Here is a 16,102-nt window from a genome sequence, read left to right on the forward strand (position 1 = left end):
ATGTGCCACAATTTTTACAAGAAAGAACACAATGTGGAAATAATACTAACCAGGACATAGAACAAAATTATTTATTCATGATAAAGGCACTACATTGCTGTTAACCAAATTGCAAGTGAGTTTGAAGTGACATATAGAGGGTGTGCTTATCAAGTGCAGAATTAAAACACAGAGTTTGAACAAACTGAATGTTCAAAATCCACCAAATATTGCTCATTTTTGCATTTTGGTGGCATTTGTACTGTGCAATGAAATGCCCAAGAAAGTTTTACAAAGAGAGAAGGTATCATAACAATATATTGTGCATCTGCACCTAAAGAATGAGTTAGATTTGTTTTCTTAATTGTTGGTCATCAAACTGGAGAATGAGTAAGATCAAAAAGCAAGAAGTGGGCAAATTAACCTGAGCATTGGTTATTTAACCTTCCTAAGCAAATTTTAGGTTTATTTACATATCAGATGTATATATGGTTAACCAAATGGGTTTCGAGAAGGCATTAAATTTTTGCCTTTAAACCAGTTAGTTAAAATGTTTATTTTTGTTTGACTTGTACCTTTACTTCCACTAGAAAACCATTCTGCACCTCCAGACATCACCACTTACACCACAGAGCACTCAATACAAGTTGAACGGCCACAAGCATCAACACCTCGAGCAGTCCCAAAATACGGCAATGCTGAGCTAATGGAAACTGGAGATGGTAGGTTTGAGCCTGATGACTTGTTTTATTCCATGCTCGGTTTATAACTCATCATTTAACTGGTAATAATGTTTCTGAATTCCATCATTTAATTGGCATGAATGATTCTGAATTTCAAGTGAATGATGTGGATATGATCAACCAGTATAAATAGCTGTTGTAACTTCAAGCATCCATTAATGTTAATGACTGATTTATTTATAAGCTAGATACGGACAGTCTTAATAATTGATTTCCCTACTAAGTTGGAATTTTTTATTCTACGTGGAAAAAGTGGAGTTCTGGAAGAATGCTTACGTCAAAAAATGAATGGCAATGAATCCAGATTGATTTAGAAATGGTGTGATTGGCCTGTAGTGACTGGTTCTTGGCACAATAGTTGTGGAATAGACATTTACACAACTAATTCCTGTTGACCTGAATTACTGATTGCTGTTTGGAAATTATGAAGATGTTCACGTATGTCTCGGTGACCAATTTTGGAATAGTTTTGATGAGTTCATTAAGAGCTCCTTCTGTGGATGTCCGTGGTGCATGGTGACAAAGAGTAAAAAAGGAATGAAGAGTTAAACAGTTTTTATTAATGTTAAACATGAGAAATTGTTGTGTTTTTTTTTAACCTTATTGTGGATTATGGGCTGTCATCATTGGCCTGAGAGGGTCACTAATGGACCACCTTTACGCCTGCCATTGGTGAGTCTTTTCCAGTCACTAAAAGGGCAAGACCTTACACCAAGGCAGAAATCAGCAAAGTGTAATTCGGAGACAAGCTGAAAATTGAAAATGCGTTTAATGTGCCTCCTCCCTTGAGCTCTGAAAGCAATATGTATCTCAATCTTTTTAACTTTGTATTTATTAGTAATTAAGGTTGTATTTATTAATTAGCTGTTCGTGTTGGAGTTTCCTGTGGGGGTTTAAAGAAGGTTGATGTACGATTTTGCTAAATTCAATTGACACCTTGAATTATTGTCATTTGTACGGATGCAGTGAAAAATGTACTTACTGCAGCATCACAGGCACATTGCATCATAAGTAGTATTGCTAAGAAGTACGAGAGTTAAACATAAAATATGCACATTTTTTACAAGGAGAAAAGACACTTAACGTTTTAAGTGGTCTGGTGTTGTTAATCTATATTGATCAGTGTAGTACCATTTGGTTTGAGAACAATCTCCCAGACACAGCCACAGCATCAAAATGGATCTGATGAATCGGTCCCTGAAGAGACTATAAGTACATTTCAAGAATGAAAGTGGAAACTTCAGACCATTTAACCCATCGTCCAGCCTGTTTAGGAATATTTAGTCAGGTAACCTTTTACATTTGTAAAGCAATTCTGGAGGCTCGGCGAACATTCAAAATGTTCCTTCACATTCTTGGCTTGTGCCCTGTAAATGTTTGAAAGACTGTGGGAGGTTACTCACTGCAGTGTTACCAAACTCTAATCGGTTTTTTTTAGCCACAGTATTTATATGATAGGTTCGCGAACCAAGGAAAATGAGCCAGAGAGTCCAACAAGTAATTAAGAGGATAAAAAAATTTTCACTGCGAAGGAATTTGTTGCAATTGTACAGCGTGTTGATGAGGCCTTACCTGGAACACTGTGTACAGGTTTGGTCCCCATTCCAGAAGAAAATACCATAACATTGGAGACAGTACAAAGGAGATTCATCAGGTTAATTCTTGGGAAGAGTGGGTTGGCCTACCACTCTAAGAAAGACTAAATAGTTTGGGCCTGTATTTACAGGCCCAAACTATTTAGTCTTTTTTAGAAGAATGAGAGGGCTTGACAGGGTAGATATTCTGTCGTTTTCTCTCGAGGGAGAATCTCTAACAGTGGGACCTAACTGCAATATAAGGGGTTGGTCATTTGAAACTGAGGTACATAGAACTGTATCCTCACAGAGAGTGGCTCACCTCACAGAGCGAGGCACCCATGAACACCACTTCACTAGTTTGCTTTCTTTTTACACTATTTATTTACAATTAGAAATATTTGACGTGAAGGTGGATAAATATTTGATAGATGGAGAAGTAGTGGGGAAAAACATAGAAGAGGATTTGAGGCCACTGTAGATCAGGCTAGTATCATTAAGTGGTGGGGCAGGCTTAAATGGCCTTTTTTTTTTGTGTTCAGTTTAGTTTCTGGTCTGTGATGATCCCAGTATGTTGCCAGGATGCTTACGAAAGGTAATTGAAGCGTAGGTTATTATAATATCTTTTAGTTTATATTTGTTTCAGAAATACTGCTCAGAGTAGGCCCTTCCAGCACCTTTGAGCCGTGCCACTCCAGCACCTCCTGGCAACCCTAATCAAACCCTAACCTAATCACGGGACAACTTACAACGACCAGCTAACCTACAGCTCCTGGTACGTCTTTGGACTGTGGGAGGAAACCAGAGGACCTGGAGAAAACCGACGCACTTCGTGGGGCAGGGATATAGACTCCTTACAGAGCAGCACTGGAGTTGAACTCTGAACCGCAGGATGCCCAGAGCTGCAGTAACGTTGTGCTAACTGCTCCACTACCGTGGCACAGTGGTTAAAGGGGATTGCTGATTGCATGTCATTTTTGAGGAGGTTTGGGACTTGTCGCTCATCAGTCCATGCCTGAAATTTGGCTAAACTTTGCTGTGAACTCCCTGAGTTACTGAAGGGTTGTGAATGGAATTTTACATTGTGCATCCAGCAGTGTACAATGGAGTGTACACTGTGTGATGGAAGAAAGGGTATTGTTGAAGCAGCTGAAGAATATTAGGCCTGGAAAAATCCCATGAGGAACTCCTGCAGCCAAGCCATTGGGTTGGGTTGTTTGACCTTCATTAACAATAACCATTGCCCTTAGTATGAGATATTTTCCCCTGATGCTAACTGACATCCAATTTATCAGGGCTCCTTGATGTCACAGTCCGTCAAATGCTGTCCTTATGTCAAAGTCTATTCCCCTTCCCTTTTCTCCTTCAGCTATGCAGTTTATTCTCTCACATGCCCATAAGCCCTCTGCTTGCATTTTAAAGCTATTAATCTGAGCCTTTCTCATAAGGCCTAGATTACCACTTACTACAAATCAAGTACGAACAATAAACTCAGTCTGCAATGGCTTCGTCCCATGAGATACCGATAATCTCGAGGGACTGCCCTTGGATATGACAACAGCATTTGGCAGACTTGACATCAAGGAGCCCTGATACCCTTAACCGTATCTCATCAAGTTCCTGAACATCTGCCTTACCCATCTTCCCATCGCCGTAACAGAGCTGAAGTTTCCTTTTTAATCCTTATCTACCACCCACAAGCCTTCGTATCCACCTCAACGTTCTCTGCAGCTTCCACTATCTTCATCAGGATCCTACCACGAAACACATCTTCTACCCCTCTTCCACCCCCCCCCATTCTTGAAAATATATTTCAAGGGGACTCTAATATAAAAGCAAGGATGTAATGCCGAGGCTGTAAAAGGCACTGGTGAGGCCTCACTAGAGTACTGTGAGCAGCTTTGGCCCCCTTGATTAAGAAAAGATGTGCAAACGTTGGGGAGAGTTCAGAGAAGGTACATGAAAAATGATTCCAGGAGTGAAAGGGTTATCATAGGAGCAGTTATTGAATGCTCTGGGCCTGTACTCACTGGAATTTAGAAGACTGGGAGGAGATCTAATAGAAACGTAATGAAAGTTGAAAGATTCAGATAAAGTCGATGTGAAGGGGATGTTTCCCTTGGTGGGGGAGTCTAGGAACAGAGGGCACAGCCTCAAAATAGAGGGACATCCATTTACAACAGAGATGAAGAGGAATTTCTTTGGCCAAAGGGTGATAGGATGATGAATCTGTGGAATTCATTGACAGGTGGCTGTGGAGACGAGGCCACCGGATGCATTTAAGGCATAAGTTAATAAGTTCTTGATTAGTCAGGGTGTAAAAGGTTATGGGGAGAAGGTGGGAGAATAGGTTTGAGAGGGAAATGGATCAGCCATGTTGAAATGGTAGAGCAGACTTGACGGCCTGAGTGGCCCAATTCTGTTCCTATGTCTTATTCTTTGGCGGAAAAAGACTATTCACCTTGGAGCAGCACACATTAAATGCTACAGAAACTCGCCAAGTCAGGCAGCACCTTGTGGAGAGATATAAACAGTCAATGTTTTGGGCAAGGGGTTCCATCACTTTATCTTTGCCCGCTCACAATCTGATTCACTTCTCTCTGGCATCACGTACAGACCTGTTTTTATTGAAATGACCTAGGGAATTCAAGTGCAGGATAATTACATATAATCTTGCACCTGAGTCCTGTTCCTTTTATCTTGTAATTTCCTCGCAGTCCCGATTACAAAGTCTGTGGGTGCAGGTGCACTTGAACTCCTCGCCATGGTATCGGCTCTGCGAGCTCCTTGATTCCAGATGATCTGCTCCGACCTCAGATACTGGCTTATCACTAAGCAATTTCCCTTGCTCCAGGTTACATTGATATAATCAGCCCTGTGCGTTTAAAAATTGGCAGCTTGCATTAAGATTGATGCTTTAAAACCTTGCTCCTCTCCATATCACAGGAATCAAGCAACTCTTGATTTCTCTGGTCTTTCATGTGCTCTGCCATACTTTGTATGGAAGTTTCATTGATGTTGCTGAGGGGAGAGAGGACAAGAAAGGTTGAAATTTTAATCAATCAATTCAAGTTTGTGCAAGCTAGGCTATTAGATATGGATGTCCTGTTTCTCAGGTTTTTGATACTTGATTCTATGTCAGAAGAACCTGTTCAAGTCCAAGAGGCAGCAGTTATTCAGACAGGACTACTGAGCAGTGATGATTAAGTTCATAGAGTCATACAGGAGAGAAGAAGGCCCTTTGGCCCAACTAAGCTAAGCCCATTTGCTGCATTCAGCCCAAAATCCCTCTAAACTGGGGGTTCCCAACCCTTTTTGTGCCTTTACCATAGACTCCAAGCTGGGAATCCCAGTTCTGAACCTTTCCTATCCATAGACCTGACCAATGTCGTTATTATACTCAGCTCTATTATAATAAATTTGAACTAGTACAGAGAAAACTTACAAGGAAGCTGCCTGGTCTGGAGAAACTGAGTTATAAGGAAAGTTTGAATAGGTTAGGACTTTATTCCTTAGCACGTGGAAGATTGGGAGGAGATTTGATAGAGGATTTGAGGGGTATCGATTTGGTAAATGCAAGCATGCTTTTTCCCACTGACGTTGGGTGGGACTACAACCAGAGGTCATCGGTTAAAACCATATGATATAGGAGCAGAATTAGGCCTTTTGGGCCATTGAGTCCAATTTTCCTCTCAGCCCCAGTCTCCTGCCTTCTCCCCTTCACGCCCTGACCAATCAAGAATCTGTCAGCCTCTGCCTTAAATATATATAAAAGTGAAAGGTGTAAAGCTTAAGGGGGACATAACGGGAGGAGTTAAGGGGAAGTAAACGTTTACTTAGAGGGTCATGACAGTATGGAACGAGCTGCCAGCAGCAGTGCGGTTTCAACATTTAGGAGAAGTTTGGGTAAGTACATAATTGGTAGTGGAATGGTGTTACAAGGGCATTGGAAGTGAACCCAAATGCAGGACGTCGACACGTAGGTAGCATTAACAGAAGTATGTTTATTGATAGTTGCAAAGAAGGCCGGGGAGCGAGGATTAAGCTGAGGGGAGCCAAGGAGTGAGCAAAGCTGGACCGGGGATCGAGCCCGGGTCACTACTGCAAGACTCTGGCGTTTAGTGGCGGGACTTGGACAGAGCAGGGATGTGGACCAGGGGATAAGCGTGACTGGGAAGGAACAGAGGGTGAGGGTGGAATGTCCTGCTCCTATTAACACGGGGGGGGGGGGGATTAACACAGGCAACCGACGCGGGAACGGAACTTAGAATATAGAGCACTCAGCGGCTGAGAGACAGCGTAAACACAGGCAAACAGCGTGGGTGGACAGAGGAGCGGTAGGCAGGCCAAGTTCCTCAAGCTGGACTTCTAACTGGAGAGAGGCGGCAGGCAACACTCCTCCTGCCGTGGAGTATTAACTGGAAAGGTAAATGGCTGACGATCCTTATCTCGACACAGACTAGCACAGACAAACAGCAGGCAATTCTTATCTTGACATGAAGTAGCACCTGAAGAGGCAAACAGCTGGCAATACTCAGCTGGACACAAAACGACAAAACCAAACAACGGCAGACAATTCGTATCTTGACTCAGAGTAGCGGCAAACGGCCGGCGATACTCGGCTGGACATGAGATGACAAAACCAAACAACGACAGACAATTCGTACCTTGACACGGAGTAGCGGCAAACGGCCAGCGATACTCGGCTGGACATGAGATGACAAAACCAAACAACGACAGACAGTTCGTATCTTGACTCGGAGTAGCGGCAAATGGCCGGCAATACTCAGCTGGACATGAGATGACAAAACCAAACAACGACAGACAATTCGTTTCTTGACACGGAGTAGCACATGAAGCAGCAAACAGCCGATAATCACTTAGCTGGACATGAAGAGACAGAATTACCGAAGCAACTTAGAATCCACCATTCTCGGCGGCCCGGAACGTGCATTGCCACACCGGCTGAGGTGATGGTCCAACCCCGAGTAGGTGTAAACTGGAGTTTTTATGCTGCCGGTTCGAATGAGAATCAGGTGCCTTGATCAAGGAGCCTGGTAGAACACGGGGAAAAGGGAATTAAAAGAAAATGAGGAGTCAACGGACCGGACTGTGACATATGGAGGGCTATGGCCCCAATGCAGGTCGATGGGACTGGGCAGTTTAAATGGTTCAACACAGACCTGCTTCTGTGGTGTACTTTCCCATGACTCTATGACATCTTCTGATAGCTCAGTCCATATGCCATCCAGCTTTTGATTTCCGACCTTGGAAAGCAGACTGCATGCATTCACCCTAACTGTAGAGTGTATACATCTGTAGAGGATCCCTGTCAGATTTCTACACCCCAAGGAATAAAATCCTAGCCTCCCTAACCTCACCTCTAATCTGTTCCCTTGAGTCCTGGCACATCTTGTAAATCATTTTGAACCCTTTCCCAGTTTAATGGCACCTTTCCAAAGGCAGGGTGACAGAAAGTGAACACTGCATTCCCAAGTTCAGCATCACCAACATCTTGCACAGCTGCACCATGACATTCCCATCTCCTACGCTCAGCGCTCTGACTGATGAAGGTCAGCATGCGAAAATACTTTTATTTATTTAGCAATACAGAGTGGAGTAGGCACTTCTGGCCCTTTGAACCCTGATTTACCCTCACCTCATTACAGGACAGTTTACAAATACCAGTTAACCTACCCCGTATGTCTTTGGACTGTGGGTTGAAACTGGAGCATCTGCAGAAAACCCATGCGTTCCACGGAGTAAAGTACAGAGACTCATTACAGAGAACGTCAGAAATGAATTCCAAACCCCGATACCCCGAACTGTAACAGCATCATGCTAACCACTATGCTACCACAGTCCTGATGAGGAGTCTCGGTCTGAAACATCGACTGTTTATTCTGTGTCCTACTAAACAAATTCAGCACTCTGTCTCCCTGTGAAGTCCCTTTCAGGAACCTGTGTACTGTTAAATCCCTCTACAACAACCCCCAAATCTATACTGCTCACTGCTTCAATTCAAATCTCAGCACTTCACTTTAAAAATGTAAGAAACTGGAGAAGTATTTGACCGCACACTGCCTTGAGTTTGTTTCTACCATTATGTAAGATCAAGGTTGATCTGAAATTTTGCCTTGCACTTTCCTGTCTGATCCCTATAATCCCAGAGTCCCTTGTGGCCCCAAATCTCTGGCATGAATGTCTCTAATGACTGCATCCACAGCTCTGTGAGACGGAGAATTCCATCCATTCAAGGGAAGAAATTTCTTCTCTAGTGAACTTAAGTGGTTGACCCTATAACCTGACAAAATGCAACCCATTCCCACCCTGCCTCCTGCATTCCTGGTTCTACATCCCCCTCTAGGAGAAACATCCTCACAGCATTTTTCGAGGAGGGAGATTGGAAACCTGGGTCAGAATCCCAACGTCTATTATTCTGTCTACTTAATTGTTAGTGTTTTTGAGGAAAGACCCGGACAAACCTCACAAGTCAACAGGGTCACTTGTGGTATTGGAATTGGTTTAAAAAAGCCTTTGTTTGTGTGTCATAGAGTCAGATTTTTTTACTTATTGAGATACAGTGCAGAACAGGCCTTTCAGGCCCTTGGAGCCACACCACCCAGCAGTCCCCCAATTTAATCCCAGCCAACCACAGGACAATTTACAATGACCAATGAACCCATCAACCAGTACGTCTTTGGACTGTGGGAGGAAACCAGAGAACCTAGAAAAAACACAAGCAGTTACAGAGAGAACGTGCAAACTTCTTACGGGCAATGGCGGGAATTGAGCCTAGGTTGCCTGCACCGTAAAACGTAGTGCCAGCCACTGCGCTACTCTGCTGTCTCATAGCTGTGCGTAAGTGCATCAAGGTAGCAAACAGAAAGCATGGGTTTAGTGCTGCAGCTACAGAGAAGTGCAGATAAGCAAACAACGTGCAAAAGCATAAAGAAGGTAAATTGGATCATCACGAGGAACAAAGACAAAATGCTGGAGGAAGTCAACAGGTCAAGCAGCATTTATGGAGAGGAATGACCAGTCGATATTTTGCAGCCGAGACCCTTCATCAGGACTGGAAAGGAAGAGAGAAGAGCCACAAAAGGAGTGAGGGGAGGGGTTAAGGAGCACACGCAGGCAAGTGATGGGTGACATTGGTGGTTCATTCAAGAGCCAGATAACAGCAGGAACAGATGCTGTTCTTGAGTTTGTTCATGCTTTCAAACTTCTGTGTCTTCAGCATGATGGACAGGGGAGAAGAGGGAATGACTGGGGTGGATGGGAATTATATCACAGCTGTGGCAAGTTAAATGGAAGGTACTTGTGAAGAGGAATTGTATAGTCTATAAACCCCAGTTCAGAATAGAAATAAAACTGCTGATTAGCATTTAAGGGCACCATCTTGGAGTGGTTGAGTGTCTAAAATGTCAAGTTTGGCTAATGCTTGATTCAGTTTGTATGTATGTGCAGTGGGAAATGCCGATTTACCTTAACGGTAACAGACTTCAATTCGATCTCTTGAGAACCTAATAGAGCTCTCACTACTTCTCTGAATTAGACTGAAATCAATAAGGATAGAAATGTGACCTGCAAACAGACTGCAATATTGAGAGCTTACAGCTGCCAAAAACTGTGTGGTTGTGCAGCTCGCTGTTTAGTATTACTTGAATTCAACTAGAGAGTGATTATTGAACAAACCATTACAGCATAAATGATCAGTAACTCAGAAAGAGTTGTCGGCCTGCTTCCAGTTTGCCATTTCTACAAGGGAGAGGTAAATACAGCTGTTGCTTTTTTAAAGGAAGAAATAAAGTAAAAATATAAATAAAAGATTCGTACTCAAAAAACAGTAGAAGCCAAGATTGATAAATGAAATAGTGCCGCTAATGAGCTATGATCTCATTGAATGGTGGAGCACAATTGAGCTGTAGAATTCCTTTTCTTATTCTTTTCTCCCCTGTTCTATAAGATGGCCATAGCCTGCAAAGATAGGAAGACTATTTATGTTTCCAGTGTTTCAACCATCTGCAACTTGTTGGTTGTTTTGAGCAATCAATGGGAACCTAGGAGGAAGATGATATGTTCTCACACTTTGGAGAATAGAGTTCAAATAATTGTTCACAGTAATGTTAGACATGTCCAGGGACAGTACAGAATATTTGTCAGAGTAGGCAACACAAATGTTGTAGATCAGGAAAAATAAACAGCCCAGTCAGCATTTTCCTCCTAGTCTCCCCATGCATGTGGTATCTCTGTATTTAATTGATAATTTATTTTTATTGTTCCAGGATTCAATGAAAGAAGTCTGTGTTGCATGCCATCCAGAAAGATCATTTCTAGTACAAAAGCCAAAAAAAAACAGAATGCAGAACACAGTGTAACTGTTACAGAGTGAGTGCAGTCCAGTAGACAGTAAGGTGCAATGCCAGAGTGAGGTAGACTGACAGATCAAAACATTACCTTTATCATAATAGAAGGTCTTTCAAGATACTTGTAACAGTGCGATAGAAGCTGTCCTTCAGTCTGGTGGTATGTACTAGGGTGGTATGAGCTTGAAAGTTTGTGAACCCTGTAGAATTTTCTCTATTTCAAAATCAGAATCAGGTTTCTTATCACTGACATACGACGTGAAATTTGTTAATTTAGCAGCAGTAGTTCAATGCAATGCATAATCTAGCAGAGAGAAAATAATAATAAATAAAATATAATAAATAAAGAAGAAAATCAATTATGTATATTGAATAGATTTTTAAAAAGTGCAAAAACAGAAATACCGTATATTAAAGAAAAGTGAGGTAGTGTCCAAAGCTTCAATGTCAATTAGGAATCCGATGGCAGAGGGGAAGAAGCTGTTCCTGAATCGCTGAGTGTGTGCCTTCAGGCTTCTGTACCTCCTACCTGATGGTAACAGTGAGAAAAGGGCATGCCCTGGGTGCTGGAGGTCCTTAATAATGAACGCTGCCTTTCTGAGACACTGCTCCCTAAAGATGTCCTGGGTACTTTGTAGGCTAGTGCCCAAGATGGAGCTGGCTAGATTTACAACCTTCTGCAGCTTCTTTCGGTCCTATGCAGTAGCCCCTCCATACCAGACAGTGATGCAGCCTGTCAGAATGCTCTCCATGGTACAACTATAGAAGTTTTTGAGTGTATTTGTTGACATGCCAAATCTCTTCAAACTCCTAATGAAGTATAGCCGCTGTCTTGCCTTCTTTATAACTAATCGATATGTTGGGACCAGGTTAGATCCTCAGAGATCTGGACACCCAGGAACTTGAAGCTGCTCACTCTCTCCACTTCTGATCCCTCTATGAGGATTGGTATGTGCTCCTTCATCTTACCCTTCCTGAAGTCCACAATCAGCTCTTTCATCTTACTGATGTTGAGTGCCAGGTTGTTGCTGCAGCACCACGCCACTAGTTGGCATATCTCACTCCTGTACGCCCTCATGTCACCACCTGAGTATCAACCAACAATGGTTGTATCGTCAGCAAATTTATAGATGGTATTTGAGCTATGCCTAGCCACACAGTCATGTGTATATAGAGAGTAGAGCAGCGGGCTAAGCACACACCCCTGAGGTAGGATAGAAGAGAGAAGATAGAAGTAGGAAAAGTGTTTCCATTGGTAGGTGAGACTAGAACTAGGGGACATTGCCTCAAGATTCAGGGAAGAAGATTTAGGACAGAGATGAGGAGAAACTGTTTTTCCCAGAGAGTGGTGAATCTGTGGAATTGTCTGCCTGGGGAAGCAGTTGAGGCTTCTTCACTAAATATACTTAAGAAACAGATAGGTTTTTACATGGTAAGGGAATTAAGGGTTATGGGGAAAAAGCAGGTAGATGGAGCTGAGTTTACGGACAGATTAGCCATGATCTTATTGAATGGCGGGGTAGGCTCGATGAGCCGGATGGCCTACTCCTGCTCCTATTTCTTATGTTCTTATGAGGCCATAATTTCTGTGTAAATATGACCTAAGATATGATCTGATATTTATGTCAGTCCTAAAACTAGATAAAGAGAATCCAATTAAATAAATAACTTGAAAACATTATACTTGTTCATTTCTTTATTGAGAAAAATAATCCAATATTACCTGTATTTGTTGGAAAAAGTATGTGAACCTTTGCTTTCAGTAACTGTGTGATCCCCTTTAATAGCAATAACTTCAACCTAATGTTTCTGTTAACTGTTGATCAGTCCTGCACATCAGCTTGGAGGAATTTTAGACCGTTCCTCCATACAAAACTGTTTCAGTTCATCAATATTTCTGGGAAACCTTGCATGAACAGCCCTCTTCAGGTCTGGCACAGCATTTCAATTGGGTTAGGGTCTGGACTCTGACTTGGCCATTTCAAGACACAAATTTTCTTCTTTTTAAACCTTTCTGTTGTTGATTTACTTTTGTGTTTTGGATCATTGTCTTGTTGCATCATCTAACTTCTATTGAGCTTGAGGTGACGAACCACTGCCCTGTCACTCTGCTATAAAATGTCTTGATACAATTTTGAATTCATTGCTCCCTCAATGATTGCAAGCTGTCCAGGCCCTGAGGCAGCAAAGCAGCCCCAAACCATGATGCTCCTTCCACCATGCTTCACAGTTGGTCTGAGGTTTTGGTGTTGGTGTGCAGTGGCCTTTTTCCTCCAAACATAGCTGTGTGCATTTCTTCAAAAATAGTTCAACTTTTGACTCAGCTGTCCACAGAATATTGTCCCAGAAGTGTTGTGGAACATTCAGGTGGTCTTTGCAAACTTGAGTCGTGCAGCAATGTTTTTTTTAGAGAGCAATGGTTTCCTTGCTCAGTGATTTTCTTATAGTGTGCACATGAACAGAGACTTCAGCAAGTTCTAGAGATTTCTGCAGGTCTTATGCTGTTATCCTATTGTTCTTTTTCACCTCCTACAGCATTGCACATTGTTCTCTCGGTGTGCTATTTGCAGGATGCCCACTCCTAGGGACAGTACTGAAACAGTACTGAATTTCCTCCATTTGGAGGCAATTTCTCCAACTGTGGACTGATGAACACTCAGGTCTTTAGAAATGCTTTTGTGGCCTTTCCCAGCTTCAGACATTTCCACAATTATTCTTCTCAGGTCCTCCGAAAGTTGTTTTGATTGAGGCACGGTGCACATAAAGAGATCTTTCTTGAGAAATACAGTCACTGTCAGTAACCTGACTCTTGTCTTTTTTAAAAAGGGCAGGGCACTCCTCCAATCTCATCTCATTGATTGGAACAGCTGACTCCAAATAGCTTTTGTAGAATGCGGTTGGATGCTAATTGCATTTCATTGGCTTTGTATCTGTACTGGGCACTATGACAATAAAGTTGAATCTAATCTAATCTAATCTAGAAGGCATTACCCCAGAGTGTCACATACTTTTTGAGTCTAGACTGTGATTGTTTAAATGGTGTACTCAGTATTGACGAGAAGAAGTACAATTATTTGTGTGTTATTAGTTTAGGCAGATTGCGTTCGTCTATTATTGTGACCTAGATAAAGATCAGACCACGTTTTATGAATAATTAATGCAGAAAACCAGGTAATTGCAAAGGGTTCACAAACTTTTTCTTGCAACTGCAAATGAGGAGATCATAGGGTCTCCCTACCGACCACTGGGGACATTTATCAGGAGTGCTGCCTGCACAGTATCCTTAGTATTACTAATGATCCCACCCATCCATCCAGCATCCTTTTTGACTTTCTACCATCAGGCAAGAGACTCCAAAGCATTAAAAACAAGACAAAACGGCTTCTTCCCTCAGGCCATTAGGCTTCTGAACTCTCTGCCGCACCGCATTCGAAGTGTCACTGGTTAATCTGTTCTACATATTATAGTATTTAATTTATGCACTTTAGTTTGTTTATTTATGTGTGACTCATCTGTAGATTTTATTCTTACTTTCATAAGTTATTGTGTGTTCAGTGTGCTATGGTGATTTACATCCTGGTTTGGAAAAACATCTCATTTGATGGTATACATGTATATGGTTAAATGACAATAAACTTGGTTTGACTTGCTCTGACTTGATATACACAATGAAGCCATCAGTCTTGAGTTGTTAGACTGCAGTAAAGTATCCACTCCTGTATTTGAAGCTGCCACATACAAGAGAGATTATCATAGATCAGGGGTAGGCAACCTTATGCACAAATGATTTTCTAGCATGCATTATTCATTAATTTGAGACAAAACATAACTAGATGTATTTAAATGGATAATTCCCATATTTCAAGTTTTTTATGGCACTTGTCTGGCCCACCGTCCACTCATTAATACGCGATCCGGCCCACAGAGCCAAAAAGTTTGCTGACCCCTGTAGTAATTCTCTATAGGGCTCGCTGACTGTTCAAATACACCACAAGCAGTAACAACTGTTCACAATAGTTAATGAATGGTGTCTTCAGGAAACAACCTATAGTTTAAAGAAATTCTTGCAACGGGTACAATGGTGGGGATTCACTACTATTTGTTTCATTAAGGCAGCAAATCCTGATGGATCAGGAGAAGCAGCAATGATGGAAGTCACTAGTTTGGTTAAAGGCTCAAGGAAGTGATGTTCTCATTGTTTCCCCAAATAAAAGAAAGTTGGTGAGAACACTGCATTATATTCCAATTGGTATGCACAAAGAACAGTAAGATCACAAGAAAATGTTCAGCTGTGGAATTCGACTGGCATTTGTGTTGACGATGTCCACTTCCAAATGAGTCATTCAGAAACACTTAAGTTTTTACATTTGTCTAACTGATGTTGACAATCGCCAGGTGTGTTTAATTTGAGTATAATATTACTACAGCCAGTGCCTCATAGGCAATATTTTGTTGTGATTAACCAGCAATGATCCTTTTTATTTTTGAAACTGCGAAAGGAATTAATGTTTGGCTTCATTGCACTGCTTTCAATATCAAGAATTTTCAAATATGCCTTTACATGAGGAAATAGTTGGGAGAATTTTAAGATACTCCTTCTTCAGTTAAAGCAGAATTTATAAGAAAGTTGTGGGCCCACTTTGCCAGGTTATCAAGTTCTTTTAAAGAAATATTTGTAAAATTGATTAGATGCTGATTTTTATTATTGAGCAGAACCAATGTTTAAGTACTATTCAAGTACAAGCATTCAGCAGTTCATTTCTGCCCTTAAGAAATCTTCCTGCCAGGGGATCTGGTTTGGGCGGATCCAATAGCAACCAGACAAATACATGGAGCAGAAAGGTTTCAAATAGGACTATCTTGAACGGGCATCTTTGTTAGGAGGCTTCATTTGGGCTAAAGAGGGCCTGATTCTATGCTGTATGAATTTGTGACTAAATGCCTTGCACAGTAATTTACTGTAGAGAAGAAGCCTATGTTGCACAAGTTCTGAAATAGGCATATTCAGCAGGTTGGAATGATAAATCCTGTTGCTCCTTGGTATTGAATGGGTTTAGATACTCCTGAGGTTTTTTGGGGATGTATGGAAATCATTTTCCCACCTCTCATACAGCCAGGCGGCCAGACATATACAGATAGTCCTATCAAAATACAGGCTTAAGTGTCAGAAACCGAAGTGTTGTTGATTTACACAGCAGTTGCCTCTCTGAATAAATAACATCCAGAAACATAGGCTGACATTCAGCACCAGTGCTCCCCCAAATACAGTTATATACTAAGAATCATAAATCATGTAGGCATTAGGACATTCTTTGAGTCTGAACAGAAAGTCTTTCTTTAAGTCTGTGCCAGCTTTATTGAAGAATATTTCTGATTTACCCACTTCATTGCTATTTCCCTGCATCTCTTTCAGGATTTTATCCAAACCTCTTTAGAA

At 41.7% G+C, this 16,102-nt stretch overlaps 1 protein-coding gene across 4 annotated transcripts in view; it reads left to right on the forward strand.

Annotated features, from left to right (window-relative positions):
* The window catches only part of LOC140195535 (disco-interacting protein 2 homolog C), a 653,338-nt gene that overhangs the window by 441,435 nt on the left and 195,801 nt on the right, over nucleotides 1-16,102 (forward strand). For all 4 annotated transcript variants that reach the window (XM_072254007.1, XM_072254008.1, XM_072254010.1 and 1 more), the window contains one exon: nucleotides 570-701. In XM_072254007.1, coding sequence (XP_072110108.1) covers nucleotides 570-701 — 132 coding nt within the window. The remainder of the gene's footprint in view (nucleotides 1-569; nucleotides 702-16,102) is intronic.

This window comes from Mobula birostris, chromosome 3, assembly GCF_030028105.1.
Source record: "Mobula birostris isolate sMobBir1 chromosome 3, sMobBir1.hap1, whole genome shotgun sequence".
Taxonomy (NCBI): domain Eukaryota; kingdom Metazoa; phylum Chordata; class Chondrichthyes; order Myliobatiformes; family Myliobatidae; genus Mobula; species Mobula birostris.